Below are 26,882 nucleotides of genomic sequence, written 5' to 3' on the forward strand. Positions count from 1 at the left end.
TGCTTATATATAAAAAAAAATCCTCTTTGCCATCAAACCATATTTTGTATGTTAGGGAAAGGTATAATGCCCTTATGGCTTAGACAGCAATTAATTAGTACATACATTTGATCTTGCTAAGAAGCTGCATGTGGATTTAGTGCTGCTCCATTACATTGGGTTGTCCTATTTTCCCAGCCATCCCCCATACATTTGTTTTTGCCATCTTTCCGTGTGTGAAGAGTCCCTTAAGCTGATGTGTCAACATCAGGGCAGGGGCCTATATAGTAGGTCATTTGTTTTTCTTCCAAAGAACATCTCAATAGTCCTGGCTATAATCCAGCTCAAGGAAGAGAGTAGAGTTATCAATTAGAATGGGTTGCTCTATTTGTGTAATCTGCAGATATTTACAACAAAGCAGCCCCGAACTATCACCATAGGTATTTTAAAGAGAAAGAGATTATAAATGAGCTGCTGCTTGTGGACAGATGCTCCACACATAGAGGATCTTTAAAAAAAAAGTCAGATACAGACATTCTCTAGCTCTAAGCCATGTTGCTTGCCCAACATATCTGGAAAATGCCAGATTGGAGAAGACTGTTTGTACCACATGAAGATTAAAGAAAGAACAACTTTATGTATTCCAATGCAGAGAGTGAGATAACTTGATCTAAACGGTAGTTCTTTTGTTTGGTCTACATACAATCTTAAACCCTGCGGTGAATCTTGTTTATTGTCCAAAGTTCTAAGATGCTGAGATATAGAAAAATTGACTTAAGTCTGCCTTCTTTATCTTATCTGAATAACCTCAAACAAGAGACAACACCCTGAAGGCAAACTGACAAATAAAGGCAGTTCTAAGAGGTAAGTTGTCTCAAAATCATTTATTCTTTGGAAAAAAATGCTACTTCATAGATTTGCAAGGAACAAATACGATGCTCACCAGGGCTTCTCTGAGTATTGCTGGAGCTTCACAAAGCAGAGGTTCTCTCCAGCTTGCTTCTGCACAAAGACCAACATTCAAGACTGTTCAGCAATAATTTTAATGTTCTAAAACAAGAACTTCTTGGACTGTCTATTACCAAGAACACGTGATGCCTTCATGTAACTCAAAATATAAATCTTTTAACCAGCCAGGTTATACATCTCGACTCATTCAGAATCCATTAGGCATCAATGATCACATCCATCTTCTTACAAACAGGGTTTTTTTCTCCCTCCTCCCCATTCTCTCTCCCAAACTTCTTGGACTGCAGTACAACAATGCTTCCAAGTCTTCCAGCTGTCACTTCTGCACCTTGTAGCTGTTGCAGGAAAAAGTGGTTTCTCAGCTTTGCTGCCAAAAGGAGGCCTTCTCCAAGGTCATTGTTTTATCCCAAGCCTGAAGAACAAAAAGATTCCTCCCATTAACTGTCCTAGAAAAGGCCTCAGTTACTTTAGGTAGATTTGCAAACGTGACGTCTTCTCAGCTGGCTTCAGTTAAGCTGTCAATGTAGTTCTTCAGCAGGCATTCATAGTAGTCTCCAATCTTTCTCAGGTTGGCTCGTAGTGCTGAATGCATCGCTTCTATCATGCAGGGTTCCTTTTCCACCAGCATGATGGCTATTGCTCCAAAGTTGAGAAGGACCTGCAGGTAGGCCTGAAGTGAAGGACCAAGTTCCATCAGACCAATGAACAACCAATGCATTTTTAAGACCACACTACTGATAGTCCACCTATAATTACTGGGCCCATGGCAATGCTCAAAAGATCCAACAAGTACAGCTGAGTGTATGGCAGGAAAAGAAAACCAAGAATATATGGAAGTAAAAATGTATCATTGTTTTTAGAAGGATCAAACTACAGAAAACGCAAAGCATCCATGACTGGAATTTCTGACATCCTTGTTTTTCCCAAAAAGTCCTGGAGTAAACTGGATACAGTGTGCATGTAGGTAGTAGTAAGCGTTATTTCAAATGATCAGAATTCAGATGACTCTCTAGTGGTTAAGGCACCAGGCTAGAAACCAGGAGGCTGTGAGTTCTAGTCCCACATCTTAGGCATGAAAGCCAGCTGGGGGACTTTGGCCCAGTCACTCTCTCTCAGACCAACTCACCTCACAGCATTGTTGTTGTGTGGAAAATAGGAGAGTGTTAGGTATGCTTGCCACCTTGAGTTATTTTTAAAAATAATAAAGGCAGGATAAAAAATCTTTTAAAAAATCAGTGTACAGTGTACAGGTAAAGCTCCCTTCTGTCATAGTCCCACCCACATTTGGGACATTAGAGAGCTCAAGACAAGATTTTTGCCAAGATACTGAAAATCAAAGTCATCCCTTTAAAACAAGGGTGGCAAAGCTGGGCCTTCTGAAAAACCTCTTCCAGCAGCCATAGCTCATGGCCAATTGTGGGAAGTGTTGGTCATTATTCAGCAACTTCTAGAGGATAATAGGCAGATGTAGTGAGTAATAAAGATGACCATGACTGAGATGTGCAGGTGCTGTTGCCTAGGCAATAGTACCTGCATGTTTCCATCAAGGCCATCTTCCTTTCTTATTCACTAGAAGCAAGTCACAAGTTTTCAGAGTCTAGTTTACAAAATAAGATTTAGAGTTCATAACTTATCTGCTTACAAGTTACGCTCCCTGATTTGGTAGTTCACGACTATAGTCTCAGCTACAGATGGCTTGATAGTGAATAAAGGAACACAAAAAAGCCCAATCCTTAAGCATGCAAGTAAAATGCACTTGCTAAACCCTCCTGGCCCAAAAACTAGTTTTCTCTGCCACTTCTTCTGTTATCTTCATCAGTCATGTCTGAGAGCCAGTGGGGAAGCTCACTTTCTCCTTACCTGTTCAATCTCTTCCTTTCTTGCCAGCACAGCTGCATAAAGGTCCTTGGAAGTCCAGGATGGACTACTTCTTCTAGTTTCTTCTTCAGCATTAAGTTGGCAAGGAGCGCTTGCTTTCTCCTTTCTGGTTGCTGACTGGATCAACAGATTTCTCAATGAGATATGAAGTTAACAAGGATAACAGTGGCCTCCCCCAATTTAAAGAAACTCCTGCTGCAAAGGACTGCACAAAACTGGACTAAGTATATAAAATACTTTATCATATAATACATGCACTCACACACACACAGACATTCATACATACATACATACGTACCATATATACTATAATTAGGAAAAAGGAGGGTTGGAATATATTTAATAACTTTGCTACGAAGTAGATCCAACTTTGCAATATTGCAAATGCCAATGAGTATAAATGTGGTGAATAAATGGGACTGGATGGAAGGATAGCCCACATGATATAGTAGTTGCAATGTAAGATTCTAGCTGAGCTAATCAGAGTTCAAAGCCCCACTCAAACATCTAAACTTACAATTCCAATAGAAGACAATATCTGTAGCTCAGGGTTGAACTGTGGAGTCCTTGGTGCTCTCTGAGCTTGGTTGGTTGCTTGCAGACGTTTCATAACCCAACTAGGTAACATCATCAGTGAGCACTGATGATGTTACCTAGTCAGGTAATGAAACGTCACAAGCAAAAAACCAAGTTCAGAGAGCACCAAGGACTAAACTTACAATTAAACAATCACTCCAAACATATCTCACAGAGTTGCTCCAAACATAAAATGGGAGAAATGATATTCTTATCAGCCACCTTGTTCTCATTAAACAAAGATGTGAAATGCCAAATTGCCCTGGAATGCCAATTTACTTTTTATTCTATAGACCAAAAAGCCCACAGCAAATCCCAAGGAAGTAACCATATTCCCAGGAAAGCATGTTCATCCAATATTTGAATGTCATGACCAGTTTCTGAACTGCAGTGCTAAAACTCTGGGTGGGAACTGGGTCAGGGTGGGAGTGAAAGAGAGGATAACTTGGCGCCTTTAAGTAGCACTGATTGTGTGCGCATCAATTAAAGTTGCTTTTAGATGCAATCATTTCTACACTATGGGCAATCCTAAAATAACCTATATAAGGAAAAAAAGGAAAGTCTACTAGGCAGCTGTCCCTTCACTTTTAGAATCTCAAGCAAAAACGAAGCAGATACCAGCCAACTTTTCCTCATTATCATGAGTAAACAATAATAAACAATAAGTAAATAGACAAAACTGTTTAGCCAATTACATTATTGTGAGAAACTAGATGTAAACTAAACAACTCTTCTTTTGGATATTAACTCTCACTGAACCATTGTGCAAATGATATAATTTGTGTCAGTTGCATGATGACAATGATGTACAATACTTAATTCACATCATTTCTGTGATGACATTATGACATGTCATTCTCCTTTGCCCCCCACAGATGCCTATGCGTACATATGCACACTCACACAATGAAAACATGTTTATAATTAAGACATGGCTTATTTCACATAGCCCCTGGAAATCCATACGTATTATAAATTACCTTCAAAGCCTTTCTTCCATTCCCTGATGTTGCTCTTTTTTTCTTTTCAATTATCTTAGGCTCCACCAATTGTCTGTTTTCTGTTATTTTCTTTTCATTCTACAGGCCCGGAAGAGGGAAAAAAGATCATGTTGAATCCCAAAAGGAAGTACTGAAATAATACCAGAAAACCACCTGTCTTTTTTTAAAAAATGGAGCAGCATATTTGCCAGCAACATTCACTGCCCAATGAAGATAAATAAATAAAATTTAAAAGGTATTTATAGCTATATGCAAAAAACCAGGCATCCCTGGTTAAACTGAATGTTTCAGATGAAGGTTATGGAATGGACTTCGCAGTCCCCAGATTTGAATATTACTGCAACTTGTGGGGGGATCTCAAACATGCAGCACACGCAAGGAGTCCTAAGAACATTTCTGAGCTAGAAGAGTTCTGCAGGGATGAATGGCAAAAAACAAAACCACAAAACAAAATGAACATAAACATAAAAAGTTTGAAAGGAAGAATGGAAAGATTCTTAGCTGGCTACAGGAAATGTTTAGAAGCTGCTACTTCTGCCAAAGGAAATGTTATAAAGAGTGTCTGAGCTTTTGCACCTACCACATCCACTCTTTTCTAAACAGCTGCACATGAATAGCAAACTTGCATGTAGATTAGCAGAAAGATATCATGTTTAACTTTGTACCATATGGAAATTTTGTCAGCATTTATTCACCTACAGATTTACTAAAATATTCAATTTAACCTAATCATTTGCATACAAGTGTAAGAAGCAAGTGAAGAAAGGCCACTAGGCTCCTGTTGGCTGGCAATTCTAGGAATTGCAACACCAATAAAATATTCATTATTCATCCTATGATAACTTACGTGGCCATTTGTATGGATGTGTGTGTGGAATGTAACAGGTTATACAACAAAACAAGTTATAAACACTTTGGGGCCATGTAATTGTCTTAATGTGTGAATGAAGAATGAATAGACATTTACAGCAAGAGGCTGTAAGTAACCAATTGTCATGGGCAAACTACACTGCAGATATAAATCCCATAGCAGAAAACTAATCACTCTGCCCTGTTTGTTAATCAAACAAACTATAATTGTGCTGATGCAGTCCGAAGACATCTGGATAGCATTAGGATGAGGGAGATTCCCCTAGGAGATAGGTTTAGTTAATAGTAGCAAACTAAAATAGTATTAAGCCTAGTGTTTATCTATACTAATTATCCAATGTGTAACGGATAATTAAGTACTCAGTTTCCCAAAATGTTATTTGTGGAGAGAGAGTTTTCCAGAAGGGTAAATGAACATAACAATACAAGAATATAGGAACAAATGTAGGAAAAAGACAGCAATACATGTACTTATCGTTAAATGCAGTAGCAATCATATAATAGATACATGAAAAGTTGTCATAAGACTCAAATGCCACAAGGCCAATTAGAATATAAATACGGTATGTGATTGCTATCAAATAAGTTTCCAGCAGATTCTTGAATGTGGGCTCTTAAACCGATTGTCGAATACTAATCACAGCCTGAGTTTTCTTCTACACCAGGGTCTCCTACCAACTTTGCCCATCCTGGGGGCAAAGCACAAGAAAATGAGAACATTTGGGCTGCCCTTCTCAGGAACCCCTATGTTAACTCCTAAACCAGACATCCTGAATTTTCTTTCCTCATAAGGGAAGAAGTGGGAATTCATTTTATATGTCCTAGGCAGATACAGTTTCTGTTCATGCTCATCTAGCATGGCCAGTAGTAAAATAAAACCATCTTCCCTTACCACAATAGACCTCTCTGGAGAATGGTGGTGTGGTATTCTATAGACTTTACTTATTTCTGTGAAATAAGAACAAAAATAAGAGACAGATTATTTTCTGCACAAAAATGCTTAGTTTCCTATTCCAAGGCCAAAGGAATACAAATGTGAATACTGAAGTAGGAAACAATATAGACAGGTATAAAATGGTAGGCAACGTATCCTTCCATGTAACTTTTTAGCCATTTCAGAACTTAAGAACCCTCTATCAAAAGGGTATTAAACAGGGCTCAGTTGTCAGCTTTGTTCTTAATTTGCAAAATTCTTTTCAGTAAACACAAGTCTCATGGAAGGAAGCATTTCTTCATAGAAAGCTCAGTCAATCTACTGAATTCATTACAAGATATAGTTATTCCTGCCAACATTGAGAGGGGATTAGATAAACTCATAGCAAATGCCTTTCAATTTAATTGATTGATAATTTTTGGGCTTCCCATAGGCATCTCATTGACCACTTCTGTTAACAGAATACTAGGCTTTGGTCTGATCCACCATGGTTCTCCTTTTGGAGATGACGTTATCAAGAAAAAAGCCTTTAATTATAACCTCTGGTTGGAAGCTTGGAGAAAAAAACCTAACTGGCAATAATTTGTTGAGAAACAATTCTATAGTTATTAAAACCCAGTCCCTTCAGTGACAACAAAACAAGTCACATTCTGAACAATTTTTGACACAAAACGTGAATCCTAAGGAAAAGCAAACCTTTGGAAACATGGAGGCATTTTATTTTACAGGTTAAGTAAGGAGGAGGGGAACATCTCTGCCAGGGACTCTCTCGAGACGGACTGCAACTCTGTTGACAATAGCAACGGCAATGGCAGCAACAACCTCTTGTCAATTTGTTCTCTTTCCACCTGAGCGGGAAAAAAGGACTCAGCTGAGAGGCAGCAACCTTCTCCATCAGTTCAACCTCAAGAATTTGACTCAACTAATATGTCACATCTAAAATTCAAAGAACTTTTAAGTTGGTTAAGAATCCAAGGTTGTCTGTCTATTGAAAATGTAATCCTCTCACAAAACTAAAAGCAAACAAACAAATGAGTTCACTGGTTAAAGACATGCCACCTGAATGAAGTACTAATTGACTCAGTGGGAGGGCAGAACCCAATGAGGATGGCAGCAATGAAGAATAAAAAATTTACAGGAAGTCTAAGGATAAAGCTGGTGCTTATGTGGAAGTATCTATATCTCAGTTTGAAGCCTGCTAAAACATTCCCAAGAGCTCTTACATTTGAATACATCCACCTAAAATTTCCTTTTTGTCATGAGAATTCATGATTCTTCATGGTTCTTTTCTTAATTTTTCCTATCCACATGGCCCCACTTTTTCTTAGTTGCCTCATTTGTTAAAAAACACATTAGCTACCCAAAGTACCTATCCAACTTCCGAGATCTTGCGTTTTGCTTCTTTTTCGGGGGGGATCTTGAACTGTGCTTTTGCTTGTGGATGGACCTCACACTATGTTCTTGCATGGGAGAGGTTCTTGAACTGCATTCCTGTTTCTGAGAAGATTGTTCTTGCCTGCAAGGAGATTTTGATGTATGCTTTTCTCTCTTAGGGGAGTTCTCTTGTCTGTGGGAAGATCTTGAACTATGTTCTCGCCTACAGGACAATTTTGAACTTCTTTCCTGTCTTTCAGTGGATCGCTCTCGCTTGTGAGAGGATCTTGAGCTATACTCTTGCCTGCCATGGGATCTTGGACTCTGAGAACGTAAGTCACTTGAGGTCTGTTTTGTGCCACAATGCTTGGAACTGCTGCTGTGATGACTCTTTGGAGAACTAGACTTGTATTCTATCAGTCTTCCATCATTATGTTTTTCATTAGAAGAAACAGAAGAGGACATCTGAAAAGAGAATTAAACCCTTCAATAAAAAAGCAAGAGAAACTATCTTTTTCTTAATTTCAATCTCAGAAGCACTCATGAAAATTCAAAGCATAATTAATACTAATGGGTCAGACTTAAACTTATCTTGATCTAGGCTAAAATTTTAATCTCATAGCTTTCTGGCCTGTGAATGCTATCTGGTTTCACTATGTAATTATGACATACATTATATTTTTTCCCTGTATCTCAAGTTAAACTTTATCCACAGAGCACAACAATTCTCTCTTTTTCTATTCTGAAACATACTGAAATCACCCCTTAATTTTTCCAAACAACAGTACTATGTGAACTATAGGACTTGTATACATCTAGAGGGCATCAGGTTGAAGATGCTTTAAACTTCCTATGTAGGCCTTTGCTTCTTTCTTGGGAGCTACTTTTCTCCTCCTTTCTGCATCCCTCATTCAACCCTCAGCCATATCTTACACCTTGGTTTCTTACCCTACTAATAATTATTTTCCTAATGACCAGAATCAATTTACTGAACTTACTAAACCTCTGTAACATTCAGAGACTTTGTGACACTGGTCAGCTTGGTTCACATTCCAGGGTGGCTCCTGATAATCTTCAGGTGCCCATCCTCTCTGGTTTTCAGCATGAAAAGGAGTAGCTTTCCAAGAGTACGGCTAGAGATAGATGAAAGCAAAGAAATGGATTAGGACAGTACGGGCTGGGGGAGGGACACACAGAATAGCCTTTTATAGCTTGCTGCCTTCTATATGTGTTATGACTCCAACTCAGATAATTCCCAGGGAATAGCTTTCTTCAGGATTTTCTGATGTAACATGAATTGAATAACCAAAATTCCTGTAGTCACAAACAAACTCCAGATTCAAAATTGGACTTACCTATATTTCCAAGGAAAATATATACAAAAGCTTTTCCCGTTCTTACCAACTCATTATCTTTTTCTCTCACTAGCACAGGCACACAGCGAATATCATTGAGGGTACTTGGAAGGCTGGAAGAATCAAGAGCTGGAGCAACACAAGCTTGACAATGGTCTGTATCATTCTGCTTGGCTGTAGTTTCAGTCTCCATTGATTTAAAACAAAATCAGGATTTATTTATTTTTATTTACCAGCCAGGCGAGGCACAGATCTAAAACACAGGTGGCCAAACTCACTTTCCCTAGGATCCTGTCCACTTCCTCAGGAGTAACAGGGTCAAACCGTTGCCAGATAACTGGGCAAGAACCTACCCCAGGCATCTCCACTGGGCCTGTGTCCACACCGACATACAACTGGGAGTGAATCTGAATCACTTTATCTGCCAGAAAATCAGCAAATTCCGCAGTGCGCCCCTGCAAGTTAACCTCTGAGTCCTCCTTGCCCAGAAGGAATCAGGTCACCTTAAAGAGGGGCCACTGGGTGATTTTCTGCAGATGCGTTTAGCACAGAGAAGTATTTCCACATCACTGCCTGAATCACCACGAGGTAGGCTTTAATAGCAGCTCTTACCCTTGTTTGGTCAAGTTCGTTCTTTGTCTTCCCCCAGCAACGCTCTAGACGTCTCTTGATCCGTTTCACCCCCCTCAGTTCCTCCACATACAATGGGGTGCAGTGAGGTCCACGGGTTGGAAGAGGTCGCTTGGGTGCAATCCTGTCTAGAGCCTCAGTCACTCCCAGTTAGAGGCAACAACTAGGGTCTCAGCAGGATTATGCAGATCCTCAGTTATAACCTCCAGCTCCCTTTGAAACCCACCAGGGTCCATCAGTCGCTGGGTCCCACCAGGTCCTGCTTCCTTGCAGAGGGGAGCGGCTCTAGAAAAGCCCATAGCCACCAGATTGTGATCTGACCATGACAAGGGGACCAAAGATAGGTCCACCAATTCCAGATCACAAAGGCACCGCTCCAAAAAGAACACCAAATCAGGTGTGTGACCACTATTTCTAGTTGGGCCCTAGTTGGACTTGGGAGAACCCCATGGAAGTCATGGTTTCCATGAACTCCTGAGCTAACTCTGATCCCGCTCCCAGGGAAGGCAGTTTGAAGTCCCCCAGAACCATAAGCCTGGGAAACTCCACTACCAGCTCCACAGTAAGGTTTAGAAGCACGGGCAGGGAGGCTGTTACACAGCAGGGAGACTGTTACAGTAGCAGCAATCCCAGTTGATCCCTAGAGCCCAACCTCAGAAAAAAGATCTCACAACTGGGCACTTGCAGAGCCACGCCCTCGCAGCCACCAGAGATTCTCTGATAACAAGTCACTCCACCTCCCCTGCCCTGCAGTCTTACCTATATATCCAAGGAAAATATATACAAAAGCTTTTCCCAATCTTACCAACTCATTATCTTTTTCTCTCACTAGCACAGGCACACAGCGAATATCATCGAGGGTACTTGGAAGGCTAGAAGAATCAAGAGCTGGAGCAACACAAGTTTGACAATGGTCTGTATCATCCTGCTCGGCTGAAGTTTCAGTCTACATTGATTTAAAACAAAATCAGGATTACTGTAGAATATTTTGGGAAGCAGAATGAATGAATTTGTCACTAGAGAGACCAGTTTGCTCATTTCAAGGATCATTGTTCATCTCTTTTACCAATTTACTTCCTCTTATTCCCTTTCAACTACTGAATGCTTTCAACCTCAACTACACAATTTTCTTGTCTAGAATGAAGCATTTGGTTGGCATGCATTCTGCAGAGGCCCATGAAATGTAAAGCTATGTTTACAGGCATGACTTCCACAATAAAATAATGGGCTCATTCAGAAACTAATTGTTCAAGTCTTTTCCTGGTCAAATAACCTCTATATATGCCTTACAGTATTTGTCAAAACAGTATTGCGTCTTCATGATGAAAAATATGGATTAGACAGGAATGGACAATGGGCTCTAATAGTGGAAACACCATTTAATTTGTGCAGGAATATTAATAAATCACTGATACACAACATCCAATAAATCATTTTTCTATATTAGTTTTGCAAAATAAATCATAAGGCTCTTGTCTAGAGGAGGTGTGGGTGACTTATTCTAACCAGGGAACATACTTTTTATTAAAATCAGCCTCCAGGATGGCACTTCCAACAATCTTTTGAGAGAGGGTGAGGGAATATTTTAAAATATGAAATATGGTAAATATGACTGGGCTGCTAAAAACAGCTGAAGAGGGGTGGGGCACATGCAACCCACAGGCTGCCTGCTCTATCTACAGAAAGCAAGCTATTTCAGCTTTCTCATATTAGAGGATCTCACATTATTCTCTAGTATCTAATAGCATTTTGTCAATTAAGTAAAAAATACCACAAAATAGGATTTAGTAAAACAAATACATTTCTTAGAGAGCAGAATTCTGGAAGTAACAGAGTTGTAAAAAAAAAAAATCTCGATGAAAGGATAATAAAAGGCAGAGCATTAGTATGCTTTTACGAAAGTATATCTAGGATTTACTTAAATAACCTACCAAAAGCAGATAAATTGAATGGAACAAAGGGAGAAAAATTAATAGTCTAAGATTTGTGAATATTTGTGCAGTAACAAACATTCCAGAAGGAAAACTAGTATCTTTTTTCTTGTTTTAGATAGATCTGGTATCTTTTTCTTACAGACCCTGATGTAGTTAAAATATAGTAATAATCTGATTAAAAGGATATTTTGTATTATTTATTCTATCTTGTCATCCTTTGATGTAATCCTTTAAGATAACATAACAACATGATCTTAGTAAAGAAAACGAAAGGCATTTTTTGTTTCATCAAATATTTTAAGGATAAATACTGTAGGTCAAAACCCCAGAAGATACATATGCCAAAGAAGTCTGATGATGTATTTCATAAATTAAAATATATTTTATAATTGGTAAGATAATAACTTAGCAATAAGCCAAAGGTGGTCTTCTGGATATTGTCTAACCCACATGTGGCCAATGATGAGGGAATATCTGCAACTAAAGTTTACAAGTACAGCTGAGATAAGAATGGTGGCAAGAGCTTTAATATTTTTTAACTGAATCTTATTATATCTTATAATTGAAGAAAACTTTCCATCTCCAAATTAGAAGCCCTGAAGATAAAATTTCAACAAGTACAACTTGAGTGAAGGATGAGTGCTGTTCTTGCTAGATTGTCTTCATCAGTCTGATGGCTTCCAGTTATGTTGCATTTCACCTGCCATAATTCATAGCCAGCAATCCAAAACTGTCTAAATCGAACACAGCATTGGATTGTGGAAGAGGCAGTCTCAGAACCTAAAGGTATCGGACATGTTTAATTTGCCAACTACATAGATATTGAAAGATGAATAAGCCAAGCATATTTTATATCAATTCTTGTCCAAATCTGTGCAAAGGATTCTTCTGTGAGTTTGGGAACATAAATACAATATTTACTGGTATAGTTCAAGGGAGATCTCTCAATCTGAAATCTCTGTATAAGTGATGCAGAAGCACTACAGCAGCAGCATATCTTTTTTATTCATTTTAAAAATTAAAATAATATTTCCTCAGCAAAAAGAAGACAATCATTTAATACCAGCTCAATTTCTCCTTTTCTCTCAGACTGGTCATCACTGGCATTCTCCAAGAGGAATGGTATTTCTACAGTCGAGAGAAATGGTATTTCTACAGTCGTGGGTGAACAAACGTGGTTGGAATGTTGTGCAGACTGGCTGGTTTGCAGCTGCAGGAAAAAGAAAGATTGGAGTTTGAGAATTGGGAAGAATCAGGTATTGACCAAAAATAAAACAAAGGACAATCCCTTAATGACTAATGCAACAAAAAACAGATTTTTGTAAATAATGCATTTTCCTACTATTCCTCAATAGCATTAATGAAAAACTATAGAAAAGTCATTAAAATAACTGATTTGTACATAAATGCAAACGATACATATTTACTAGCCCATACAAAAATTTAGTTCAAATATCCATAGAAAACTTCACAAAGATTCAACCACTTTTGCTTTAAAACTGGACTTGGCAAATCTGTTTTTCAACATGATTAGAGCAGTTTGTTGTTTAAACTTCTCCAATAAAGTTAGCTCTTCATTAGAAATCTATATTAAGACTACGTACCTCATCTTATGGCTCTAACTAGTTTGTTAATGGTCAATGAATTCAAGTGTAATAAATAAAAAATGTTATTTGCTGTCCAGCTTCAAACTGTGATTGTAACTCCTGTTTAGTCCAGATGAAATTAAACATAATTTGTATGCAGGATCTTCTTTTAGAGAAGAAAACCATGGTTTTCATACTCTGTTTGAATGTAACCAAATTTTCCAAACTGGTGACAGATGTTGCATGTAACTTCCCAACAACTGCTAGTGTGGTGCCCACTCTGGGCTAAGGTGAATTTGCACATTTTTGTTTTTCTTAGCACACACAACTCATTGTGGTCCCATACTGAGGTCTGTAAATTAACCTAGTACCCAGGAACATTTTTCAGGTTCAGCAGCCTGAACCTGTCAGCTACCTCCAACCTCCAGAGTTCTCTCTATCAGAATTGACTTGAGGTATCCTAGGAAAGTCTCTACTACTATGGGCCCTAAGACATCCCAAGAACTCCTCTAGTATTTCTCTTTCACTAAAAATCTCTCTACCAAACCTGGCCTCAAGGTTTCATAGGAATACCTCTACCAAGATTTGGCCCTAAGGTATCTTAAAATCCTATTTCGCTAAATCACACTCTTTTTTCCATCAGGCATGGCCGTGCCACATACACATTGACATTACACCCCTTCATGTTCTTTCAGTAAATTATAAGCATAAGAGCTAAGAATCAGACCAAGTTTGTTGTTTAATATTTCTTTACTAAATTCAGTTATTGTTTCTTCTATTTGAAGCTTAGGAAATGGGTACAAAATAGAACATCTAATGTTTAATAAGTTATTACATTCAGCATCCTAATCTAAGAGAAGGGAAAGAAAAAGACAGAAAGGAGAGAGGAGAGTAGGGCATGGGAGGATGTCTCTAAAAAATTTTGAAGGCTTCCTTTCTGCATTCTGATGTTAAATTCTCAATATCCATGGCAAAATCCCTTGTACGTTGTTGCTCTCAGAGGCAGGCTCAGATAGACAACGAGTAGCTGGGAAAAGCAGGAACCAATATGCCAGTCCATTCCAAGAGGTAAAGTTCAGAATCTTTTTCCTTCCCATTTCATTGGTGTCTCTGCTTTTTAAAACTTAAGGTACAACACTACATCTCCTCATCATCCCTTTCATTGGTTCTTTGTGCCACTTTTCCATATATGAAATGACCTTTCCTTTTTCTTCCAGGTTCTGTGCCTGTGTAAGCTGGTTATTTGAGGTTAGCTTGTATCAACTTCTTGTTTGTGATTAGCTACTGGTGGCCTACTTCAATGTCTTGAACCAACTTAGCTGCAATCTAAAAGGGTATGAAGGGGTGAAGGAAAGAAAGTAGGCCAAAGAGAAGGGGTCCTTTAGGCTCTTTATACTGAGGCAAAACAAGGACTTATGCTTAATATAGCTTCTCTGGCAAAACAAAGCTTCTTGGCATATCATCCTCTTTTTCTCAACTTGATGTCACAACTTGGAGCGCCTGAACAGCTACAAACACTAAAGCAACATTCTCACAATTCAAACGGGAATCGGTGGACCATACAGGCCACACAAACAAACAAACATGCGTGCGCACACATGCACACACACAAACAGCTCATTTCGTTTGAAACTATTTCAAATCATGGCAACCTGTACCCTTACAAGTGCACAAATAAAATACCCAGCATCACAAACACAGAACAATGAAAGACAAAAAGTGCAAACTGCATGCAAGTACTTCCAGACTTTTTAGTAAATAAGTGACTGAATTTAAAGGTCTCTTACAACAAAGAAAAGTTATAATACCTATTTAGACTAACTTATGTCATGAAAAACAGTTCCTCAGCAAAATAAGGTAAGCATTCATACCAATACAGAATTTTCCTTTTCAGTGTTGTGAAGGACTTCTACACTACAAGAAGATGTTTTATGTTCTGTAGATACTCCAGGAGACAAAACAGGGTCAGCTTGACTAAGAAGATCTTCAGTGGCCTCACAATCTTTCAGCTTATCCTGCAGAGATTTTTTTTAAAAAGGAAAAAGATGAGAACTAGTTTAATGCTAACCAAGCTTAACATAGAAGACCTGAAGAAAAGTATTTCTATACCCCAGGGTACATTACTATCTGGATTTTTTTTCTTTTCTTTTTTACCTTTTAATACAGAATGAGATACATACAAAACTGACATCCTGAAGCCATCAGAACTGTAGATGTCATTTACACTAGAGTTTCTTATACAACCATTAGGGTTTTCTTTAGCTCCCTTCCTACAACATCCAGGACATTTTCTTGGAAACAACAGACAAGGGCTTTGCCATTGCCTTCTTCTAGTTGTGTTGATTGCTTCTGCTACATTACTGCACCAAGAAAATGTGAGAGAAGGGAATGCAGAAACTTCCTCTCCACACTCACTCTTAGGGCTGAACTCCCTTATAGCTTTCTTTCTGAGCCGTTTTCCCCTAGCTGAGGTTACAAAGATGATCCTAGAACAAAGGTTCTAAGGTCCCCTAGTTGAGGTAAGAAAGGTGATCCTAGAAAGAGAAAGGCATGAAACAATTACATCAACCTTGAAACTCTCACAAGATTAGTAACCTATCTCCATATATTAAATCCTACCTAAGACAGATTTGCTAATACTAATAGTGGACACTCTGATAACTGAAGGAGTAAAACAAATACCTGAACCAAAATCTTCAAAATAACAAGGCCCCTGAACTCAAGTAGCCCTCCTTAATTGTTTGTTTAGGTGTTTGCAGATGCTGGCTCACAAGTTATCTTAATCAGCACTTGTATTTTTAAATGGGAACTAGGAAGTAACTAATTACAAAAGCTGACTTGTGCCCACCTCCACTTTATTAACTGTATATTCTCACTAGAAACAGAAAACCTAACCCATGTTATCAAAAATAAAATGATTGGCATATGACATCATTACTGGTCAGGACTTATTATATGACTATATGAAGGTTGTTTGTACCTTCCTTCAGTTGGGCAAACCTTGTATTCTGTCCCTAGTGCTGTTCAAATAAACTTGGTTCAAGCAGATTGTGTGGTCTCCACTCGTAAATTGGGTGATGGGGACTTTTCCCCTTCATAATAATAGGCCCCAGAAGTTACTTTGGATGCAGTTGTGCTCCCCACCCCCAACAAGGAGGTAGTCTGTGACTTGGAGGTCTTCCTGGACTTGCAACTCTTGCTTCAACAGTAGCTGGAAATTGTGGCCAAGGAAGACCTTTGCCCAGCTTTAACTGGTACTCTAGTTATGACCCTACTTGGACCAGAATGCCCTGCTCTATGTGGAGCTACCTTTGGAGGCAAACTGGAAGTTGCAGTAGGTACAAAATGCAGTGACAAGTTATTGACAGGACAGTCTTGCCAATATAGCATTCCACTTATATTAAAATTGTTGAATTGGCTGCAGTAGGCTTCAGGGGCCAAATTAAACTGTCGGTTGTTACCAAATGTTACCTAAACATTACAGCACCAGGATACAACAGGAAATGCCTTGCCAGAATAGAAGCTGCCTGTCTAATCCATCATCAAAAGCAGGTCTGCTGAAAGATTTCTCCCTTAATGTGGTTTACAGGGTTTGGGTGAGACAGCAGGTCTTCTTTGTGGTAGCCCCCACCTTACGGAATACACTCCTCTCCAGAAATGTGTGCAGCTCTCACCTTGCTGCAATTCTGTAAGTAAGTGGATCACCATCTTGGATTTTTTCTTGGCATATCTTTTGTGGTTAGTTTTTGTTTTTAATACTGATTTGTATTATTTCTTTATTATTCAGATTCATATATACACTTATGTTTAGTTATTAGGATATAGGTAGATGTCTTATCATTAAAAGTTTCCTTGGAAATTTTGCCTTTCAGATAGGCTTATTTCTACAGTAACAGCCGCAGGGTGGTGGGGGCAGAGCATTTGTAAGATAGAAGTTGGCAGGCAAGAAGACTTGGCAAACCGCCTCCCTCCTTCCTACTGTTACTATTAGCATTAGAGTAAACACAAATTAGAGGAGCTGGTGGAATTCCCATCTGTAAGCATGCTCATACCTCATGATCACTATGTTTGCTTTCTTCCCAAAGGATTAATGAGACAGAAGTGAGAAATAAGATATCATCATTACATATCCTCATTAATTAAAATCATAACTTAATAAAGAATATTTTACTGAATTAGATGTTCAGAATCTAGAGAATCGTATAACATCTCTATAGTAAAAGAAATATACAAGTCAGTTTGATACATTATGCTTTCTTAATAATTAAAAAATAGAGAGAGGAGCTAATTTAACTTTTACTAGGGTCTCCTGATGTTGTAACTCCATCACTAGCCATACTGCAGTTTTCCTAACTCTTTAAAACAAATACCTAAATCTCCCAAATGAAGGTTCCAAACAAGTTTTGAATGGAATAAATTTGTAAGTATTGCTTCAAGAAATGTTATTGAACAAATAAGATTCAAGCCAGCTAAAGCAAAGAGGAGGATATATCACACCTTACCCAATCAGCATTTAATTTGCTGGTAAGTAGAGCTGCTGTCTTTACTTGCCAGAATAGGATTGCAAATCTCTTTTTCAGAGAGCTAAGTCTATATGTGCTCAGAGGTTTCTAAACAGCAAGCATCTGCTAATGTTGAAAGATTTCAATTCTTCATACACACACCCAATCTCCATGGCTTTAAATGGGCATGCCCTATAGGTTAAACTTGTAGAATTTTCTATTACAAACACATACTACAGAGTGGAAAAGCAAAACACTTGTCTCACCATTCTCACCTTTACTTGCTCACTTCCTTAGTAAACCAACTTTGCTTTCAACTTAAAACAAATCTGAGCTGAATATTCATTCTTAAGAAGTATCGATTTGAAGTGAAGAGAAGATAGAGCAGGCAGCAAAAGCTGTGAGGAGAAGAGAGAAATTCTACAGAGATTTAAGAAGAGATGTCAAAACAAAAACAGGAGAAATAAACTCCAGTGTATTGCTTCAGCTTATTTCTTAAGAGGAAGCTGAAGAAACTGTTTAATTGGGATGCTATGGGCTTTAGAAACAATGTAAAAGCATCTGGTGATGGAGAATGTGTGGCAGTGTCTCAATTTTCAACAGGACTTGCATAACAGCAGCAGCCTTGGGGAAAAAAGGCATTGCTCGGAGGGCACAGAATAGGCAGCAGTGAATTACAGAGGCAAGCTTTGTTTGAGATTTCTGCAAGAAGTAATGGCTTATTTTGCTTCAATCCAAAATATATTGTCTCCAAATTAAATTAATTATTTTAACAGGGTTAATGCCAACTAGGCATGTTTGGAGTTTGAGACTAATTTTACTTTCAATGTATTATGCATTTTATAAATTATATAGGAAAATACCTTTCCTCCAAGAAACTAAGACTGTTGAATGCAGGAGGAGAGGAACATTACTTCTCTATAGGGAAGCACCTCATTCCCATGGCACGTTCCAAATTACTTCAATTAGCAACTCTATTTGTACAGAGCTCTTACTCTCAATGCCTGAAGAATCCAGAATAGTCTATCTAGAAGACATACAGCATTGTCTAAACAGAATTTTTAAATGGCAATGAAAACCAAAGATCTGTGATGGAGTAAGACTATCATGACAGCAGAAGTTGCCAAGTCTAGAAGTTGGAGATTTTAGAAGTTCAGCTGAGAAGGATGTGGTTTAGCCTCAGTTCATATAGGCCTATCTCATTATTAAACACAAATTATATAAACTATACTCAAAATTATTAGCCAAATATCTATGATTAATTACAAACAGAATTATACACCCAGATCAATCTGCATTTATTCCTAAATGGAATATATCTAGTCCCATCAGAAAGTTATTAAATATAATTCATTCCATTTCAATAAAAGAAATTGAACTGCTAACACATGCAACACCCTAACTACATACAAAGGATGACAAAGAAGCTACCTAATTTGTACCAGATCATTTTCCACATTTCTGAAAAACAAACAAAAAAGTGGTTAAATTACAAATAAAAAAAATCAGGCCGTTGCTGTTTCACTTGCTGTTAGGCTATTTCAATCTTCAGAAAGTTCACAGTGGACAGAGGAAAGAAGAGGCTACTCTGTGCTAGAGTAACAGATGCTGACTGGGAAATACTAAAGCTGTACATGCACACTTATGAATACTGAATGTATACATTGAAATGGCTAAAATATTTAAGCAGTAGGCACCCTAAAATTCTCTTACAGTTTATTATTTTCAATATGTTACCCCTGTCAGGGGAAAAACCACGTTAAACACGGGAGACAGACACACCAGAACATAAGTCACTTCAAAGTTCTAAAAACTTTATTAAATGTTAGTTCAATAAGTAAGTAAAATTCAATCAGTAGCATACAAGGTACTTACTTAGATTCACATTGCAATGCGGACCAACAAGAACAAGCTGTCAGGCAGACAGCTTGACCAAGTGGTCCCGTCTCCTTAGTTGCAATCCCTTTTATCCTCAAAAACCGCAACAACCACAATCATGACTCTCAGGATTTGCAACTGAATCGTAACATTCCCAGTGCTAATATTACCACACTTCCCTGTTCCATTTGTCCTTTGTCACATCTTTCCCATCAGCAGTTTGCTTAGTCCAGCAAGTTTACCCATTTCCTGTTATTGCCCTAAAGGCCACAGTTTAGCAAGCTTTGGCTTTTATTACATGCAATCAAAATCAACATTCAAACATACTAAAGGCTACTAAAATTTTCCTCTCACACCCCTATTATGAAAAAACTTTTTTGAAAAGAAAAGATGATTACTTGCTTAAGTCCTACTGATTCAAAATAACAACAACAATTTGTTAGCTTATTCTGGACTGAAATAAAACAATTGCTATGTTTTAATTTTATTATTACTCTAAATAAAGATACATCTGTCCATCATACATCCATAAGGTCCAACATAAACCTGATATGCTTTTACGTTTAGGGAAGCCTCGTAGATTAAGAAAATCCTCTTGACTGTGTATTCCTTTACTTCACTTAATTATAAAACTTATGACCTGCCTTTGTATAAGATTCTTGAAGTTTTTATACAGATCAGCCCAATATTATTTGTGTTAATTATGGAAGAAAATAAATGGCCATGAATCTAAAGTGTCACTAGACAACAATAACATAATTTACATTTTGTACTATTTAAATTCTATATATCAGGCATTTTTCTAACTTTGGGAGAAGTATTCTGCTTCATACAAATTAAACAATGACTAATGCAATATTAAGGAAAGCTTGTTTAAATTCCTGACACAGTTTATGCAGGTCAGAAATCTTCTAAAGAAAATGAAGAAATGTGAGAGAAAGAAGTCACCATAACAGTAGCTGCTAAAAATCAAACAAGTTGTTGGGAAGCACAGAAAGCCCTAATGCTCACTCTACTACAGATCTGCAGGACCATAAGTAAAATAATTTTGTCAGAAACACTGAGAAAATAAAGCAAAACACAAATACTCACAGCACAAAATCAAAGAATCCTGCAACCAGAGTCTATGAGGCATAATCACAGTGTTATCCCAGGGAACCTCATCAAAAGAGCATGTAAAAGGAAGAAATGGCTCATACCGGTACAATATCTTCAATTTTGGTTTGAGAAAGGACTTCTGTAATTCCAGATGGCACTTCTTCTTCTGCAGCAGCAGCTCCAGGAGATGCAACAGAGACAGGCTGGCTGGGAGACTCTTCAGCAGGCTGACTATATTTTGGTTTGACCTGCAGCATTTATTTAGAATATAGAAAGGTTTTAAAACAAAATTTTTATTCCCCAAGAAAAAAAATACTCTTTTTGCTAGGAAATGAATCCCCTCTCTTCTTTTTAAAATACAAGTGAATAAATTAAAGCTGAAGTCACCAATGCATAAAACTTCAAGAATTATGACCAATTTTTGACAAATATTCTTTGGAGATTGCATTATTGACCAGTCACTAATATGCTCAAGGTGCTCAAAAGATGGAAGCTAATCAATTTCACATATATCTGAATATGAAATATGACATGAATTGAATTTGAATTACAGGTAGTCCTTGCTTACTGACCAGTCATTCAGTGACCATTCAAATTTACAACGGCACTGAAAATAGGAACTTATAACCAGTCCTCGAAGTTGTGTCCATCACAGCATCGCTGTGATCATGTGATTGCAATTCAGGCACTTGGCAACTGGGACACATTTATGACAGTTGCAGCATCCTGTGGTCACGTGATCGCCATTTGCAACCTTCGCAACCATCTTCCAACAAGCAAAGTCAGTGGGGAAGCCAGCAGGAAGTTGCAAGCTGCAGTCAGGTGATGTCTTGCTTAACAGCCTGCGGTAATTTGCTTAATGACCATTGCCGGAACTGACGTCATAAGTTGGCGTGGTCGTATGATGTCGCACTTAACGACCGTGCCATTTAGTGACAGAGCTGCTAGTCCCAATTGCAGTTGGTAAGTGAAGACTACCTATAATTCAAATAAACAGATTGCCAATTCCTCTAACAGATGACCTGTCAGGAAAGGAGCAGAGAAGTATGAACTGATGGAATTCTGTTACCATTACCCATGGTATCATTTCGCTGCAGTTCTGTAAGCTGAGTACAGAGGTCACAGTTCAGCTATTTCAAGAATTGAGCAGTGCTCGGGTGGTAGCTATTTAATCCTATGATAAGTGTTTGTGGAATTCTGTAGGTTCTGTTTTATCTCCTATGTGCTTTTAACATCTATATGAAACTCCTAGGCAAATACATTAGAGAGGTTTGGAGGTTCTAATATTGGTGACATTCAGCTCTATTTCTCTGTTATCTGAACCAGGTAAAAAATGCTAAGATTCAATATTGGGCTAGGTAGATACTAATAAAGTGAAGTTGATTTCAACAGATGGAAACATTAGACAGTAAACATTTTTTACATTCAGGAAATCAGTGTGCAACCCTAATAGAGCAGATACATCGCTTGGTCATATTCTATGATCCAGATTTGTTAGTGAAGTATGGATGCCTTGGGCCACCCTCAACAGGTTTGGCAGATACAGCCCACCAAAGTTAGTGATAACTTGATAACAGAAATCTAACTAAATTACTATAACATACTAATATAAAGCTGTTCCTGGAAACCCCAGCATTTAAAATGTTGGTCCAGTAGCTGCTCTGGTTTCCTGTATGGAAATCAGTGTTTTCTGTCTCTCATCCAATCTACCCAGACTCCAAGATCCCAGGCTCAACATGTCTAATTTGACTTCTTCCCAGACCCAGGCTGTAGTTATTGGGCACTGAGATTTAAAAACTAAAGGTTTCCTTTCCAGTGGATTTGGAAAGATTCTAAGACACAGTGCAGTTCATCTTAATTCAGTTTAGCCTCTGTGGTTTAAAAACCATAGGCTAAGAATGATACATTCTTGTGGGACCTTGGCAACTTTATGATGTGTGAACTCCTAGAGTTTTCCAGCCAGCATACTGAAGTCCACACATCTAAAAGTTGCCAAGGTTGAGAAACACTGTTGTAGGACAAGGCATAGAACTTAGTATTCCCAACATCCTTTCATGGACTGAAAACTCACTATCTTATTATTCAGATACCCCAAAACTTTTCCTATTATTACCTTAGACTGAACACCTTCCTTCCCTGAAATTGCAGTATTCCCCTTGTCTTGTTTGATTTTCTTGGAATCTTCTGGCTGTTTTTCTACCTTCTCAGACTTTTTCTTTGGCTGCAACAGAAGAAGAGTCTCACATGATGGACACTTGTTTTTTTCAGTAAGACTCCTGCATGTTTAATAAGTGAAGCTCTTAGCAAACAAAGTGATGGGAAACCGTTCTAATTGCATGTTGGCCAACTTTTAAAAACAGAGGAACTCTTTTGGGAGAAAAAATTATACATTCTGCCTTTATAGCACACAGGTCACCTCTTTTAGTTATTAATGTGGAACCAGAATTACATTTAGTTAAGGTTATTGTTCTGGCACCCAGTGACCACATTATTTAGGATTCAAGACAATAAACACAGTCATAGAACAAAAAGCTCAAAAGTTGACTGAGGTAATATAAATTACAAGAGAATGTATACCTAAATGTCCTTTCTGCAGACAGGAACTCTGAAAAAGACTGCAGACAGACCCCTTCTCATACCAGCTGGAACACTACACCTCCCAGTTAGTTCTACAATGGAGTTCCCATCCCACCCTGACTTCTCTTGGCTTAAATACATTTTTATAAGTGAGGGAGAGTAATCTGATTTACCACTTAGAGGTGCCTGCCAAGAACATTCCAGAGGAGATTTTTTTCTTGACATCTATCAACTCATCCTCTCTTTTGGGGAGTTATACATCCATTCATAACAATTAAAGGATGAGATAAATAGCATAAGTCTAGGACAGGAGGTATGTTTGCATCAAGGTCATTACAAAGTAAGGCTATTAGAGGATAAGCAAGGGGAATACAAATGCACAGGCAAGCAAGTAATACAATAAGGATACTATGGAGTTTACATAAGGTCCCAGGGAAAAAGTAGATCATACCACTATGGCTCCTTGCCATTTCTTTCATATAAACACTGCAGCTATACTCTACTTGGCCTGTATGTCTAGCTTCATTAACTGATCTGACCCTTTGGCTTTGCTTGCAATTTCCAAACATTAAGAAATGTAATTATCTGGGGCACAGAAACAGGGAAGTAGTTAAGGAAGCAATAATACTTGCTCTAAACAATTATTAACAGTCACAAGCTACCTTTATAATACTGTATATGATATTTTTAAGCTGTATAAATATTTTGTCTTTATTTGTATCCTTCTGAGGCATAAGCCTTGTATCTTCCTTCATGTAAGAATAAAAGATTGCTTGTACTTTCCAACTCATATGCAACAGTGTCCACAATGAACTGCGATATGTCAAAATGAGGTACAAATGCTGTAATTATATAATTGCATAATGAGGTTGATGTAAGTACATAAATCATGTCAAAAGTGTGATATCACCATGCGCATCTCATTTGCTCCCCTTGCCTCCCCATACATTTGAGAAATCTTTTGACTATATTAGGTGTGGGAAACATACACCATTCCTGAAGGATCTACCTAATATTATTTATGTCTTACCGTCACACTGATTAAGCAGGAAGAACTTGATGGCTTTTGAAAACGACCTCTTCCTGCAGATAGAGAAACAGTTAAATAAAATTAAGTTTCCACTGAATTCCATGAGCTAAGAGTCCAAACATTTGGAACAATGTTGTTTTATTATTCTTTTCAGAGCACATAAAAGAATATTGGGGCTTCAATCATACAGTACACATGTATGAGTTGTTGTGCTGAAGATTAAGTATAGTGGAGGAGAGGCTCCATCCAAATAGTTAAAAAAAAAAAAACACGGTCTTTTCCTGCATATTAAAAAAGAGAAACATTACTATTCCAGTGCTGATGTAAATGATAGATGACTTTAGTAAAATAGCAGGATATTCTATTAACTGGTCCAAATCGGAGTTGATGCCAATAGGTGAAAATCTGGTTATCCATCTATTTAAGGAATATCAATTCCATATTTGTACCAAATCCATTAAATACAGTATTTGGGTATGTGCATACCAAAAGTTATAACTCAGTTATTAAAATGTAATATGAACAAAATATATAAAGAGGTTTCTTCAGATACGGATAGATGGAAGTCATTAAACCTTACCCTGATGCTAAGAGATGAGTGGAATAAAGAATTAGAGGTTCCTATATTGCTTAGACAACGGGAGAGTGTCTTAACTTCTATAGCAAGAGTGTCAATGGACCTTAAGCTACAACTTACACAACAATATTTAGAATTTATTAGACTCCATTACATTTCTATAGAAAAGGATGGTCTAAGACAACATTTTTTTGGAGATGTAATAAGGACAATGCTTCTTTAAAACACATGCTTTTACAATGTCCTATACTTACTAAGTTTTGGAAGAAAGTAGTGGACCATATAAATGTGATTGCGTGACAAAAGCTAAATTTTTCAAAGGATAATATACTCTTGAATTACATACCTAGTACATGGAACTTGACAACTGGACAATGTAAATGGATTCTCTGTGCCCTTATTATGGCTAAAATATTGCAGTATTGGAAAGATAAATGTATGGCCCCCTTTACACAATGGGCTGAAGACTTGATTGCACCTGCCACTTATGAGCAGATTGCCTATAGACATAGATGTTGTATGGATGAGTATAATGAAATTTATACAAAATACAGTAGGTTAAAAAAAAACATAATAGTCATATAAATGTTATTAGAAATATACACGCACTTGCATAATATTTGCATTAGATATGTATATATCTAATTGGAGAGCCAGTTTGGTCTAGTGGTTAAGGCACCCAGCTAGAAATCAGGAGACTGAGAGTTCTAGTCCCACTTTAGGCATGAAAGCCTGCTGGGTGACTTTCGGCCAGTCACTCTCTCTCAGCCCAACTCACCTCACAGGGTTGTTGCTGTGGGAAGAATAGGAGGAAGGAGTATTAGGTATGTTCACTGCCTTGAGTTATTTATGAAAGTAATAAAAGTGGAATTTTAAAAAATCATATATATATATGTATGTATGTAATTGTTTTCTGTCATAATGACATATCATACTATTTTTTTCTTTGTTTCTCAAAGAAACCATTTTTTTCTCAAAAGGACACTCCTTTTGAGCACATGCTTAACACCTACCAGTTTTAAAACTGTATCTGCTACCCATTTGGAAGATGGACTTCTATGCAGATTGACTCATGTTTTGATTTATCGTCTCTGGCATCAGCTGCAGATCTTCTCCATTTTCATTACACTCTTATCCATGGTTAGATAAGCCATGGTTGACTCAGTTAACTCAATTTTCTGGGTTTGCATGACACATTGAATCATAATGTAATCATACAGACTTCTACACATATAGCATGCTAGCTAAAATGTGATTCCTTGATTTGTGGTTCAGTGTCATAGTTCGTATCTCAAAGTTTCAGTCAGGAAAATGAATCAGCCTAGCTAAGTTGCTTAATAATCAGTTCATGAGAAAAATACATCCTTTACGGTGGGAGTAATAAACATTCTCATCAAAGGATATTACTGAAACAGAGAAATGCAAATCAAACTATATATTTTGTTACATGATTACACTTATACATATGCCGCTTTTCTTCTATACCATTTGGAGGCTTCTCCCTTTTTCATTCTCTTTTGCTTGGACTGTACACCATTCTTTTACAAACCCAACCTTGTGAGGTCTTTTTAGATCGTGTGTAAGAAGGACCACGGTAAGGACGCCTATGGTAGGAACCTCGGATGCAATTATCAAAACTGATGTTGTAGGGCCTGCAGAAATACAAACAAACATAGGCTTCAATGCACAGTACCTGCCTTCACTTCTGTTGAAAATAGTCAAGAAATGGATTCAAACATTTGAACCACAGGTTCTGCTCAGTGTCGCTGAATTGGCTCACAGTTCCTATCATATTAGTTATTAAAAATAACTACAATGTCTTTTACCATTTTCATAATTTGTGCCCAAACTTTCACTATTTCCCGTTTTGTATGCTGCTGTATGCTCAGATCTTAGGCCCCTACCCTTTTCTATACCTGATAAATGTAATATATTTAAAGCTAGCACAGCCAGTCAAGAAACCTTGACTGAACATCCTTCCCTGGGACACTCACTAAAGGATGCTTTTTCCCTTGACACATAATGGTACTTATACCAGATTGAAATCATCCTCTGATATCATCTGCTTGAAATTCTCTATATTCCTTATTATGGTTGACTTTCATATTATAGCAACTTATATTTTATTTACCAT

The 26,882-nt window shown here is 37.7% G+C and overlaps 1 protein-coding gene across 8 annotated transcripts in view; it reads right to left on the minus strand.

Moving 5' to 3' along the window:
• Positions 1-844: 844 nt before the first annotated feature.
• Positions 845-26,882, minus strand: part of LOC103050161 (uncharacterized) — a 51,646-nt gene continuing 25,608 nt past the window's right edge. For 6 of the 8 annotated variants that reach the window (XM_007436412.4, XM_025171995.1, XM_088153868.1 and 3 more), the window contains exons 4-18: positions 26,303-26,400; positions 24,172-24,224; positions 22,678-22,785; positions 20,666-20,812; positions 14,958-15,101; positions 12,564-12,710; positions 10,372-10,512; positions 8,983-9,123; positions 8,580-8,714; positions 7,577-8,046; positions 6,904-7,055; positions 6,166-6,221; positions 4,383-4,481; positions 2,809-2,943; positions 845-1,618 (exon numbers count right to left, since the gene is read on the minus strand). In XM_007436412.4, the coding sequence (XP_007436474.1) occupies positions 1,445-1,618; positions 2,809-2,943; positions 4,383-4,481; positions 6,166-6,221; positions 6,904-7,055; positions 7,577-8,046; positions 8,580-8,714; positions 8,983-9,123; positions 10,372-10,512; positions 12,564-12,710; positions 14,958-15,101; positions 20,666-20,812; positions 22,678-22,785; positions 24,172-24,224; positions 26,303-26,400 (2,200 nt within the window). In that variant the 3' untranslated portion in view covers positions 845-1,444. The remainder of the gene's footprint in view (positions 1,619-2,808; positions 2,944-4,382; positions 4,482-6,165; positions 6,222-6,903; positions 7,056-7,576; positions 8,047-8,579; positions 8,715-8,982; positions 9,124-10,371; positions 10,513-12,563; positions 12,711-14,957; positions 15,102-20,665; positions 20,813-22,677; positions 22,786-24,171; positions 24,225-26,302; positions 26,401-26,882) is intronic. The other 2 variants (XM_088153870.1, XM_088153869.1) reach the window with 2 other exon arrangements.

The sequence above is a fragment of the Python bivittatus genome, unplaced genomic scaffold (genome assembly GCF_059951505.1).
Source record: "Python bivittatus isolate LINGU-HERP-01145 unplaced genomic scaffold, Pbiv_v1 ctg000700_np1212, whole genome shotgun sequence".
Lineage (NCBI taxonomy): Eukaryota > Metazoa > Chordata > Lepidosauria > Squamata > Pythonidae > Python > Python bivittatus.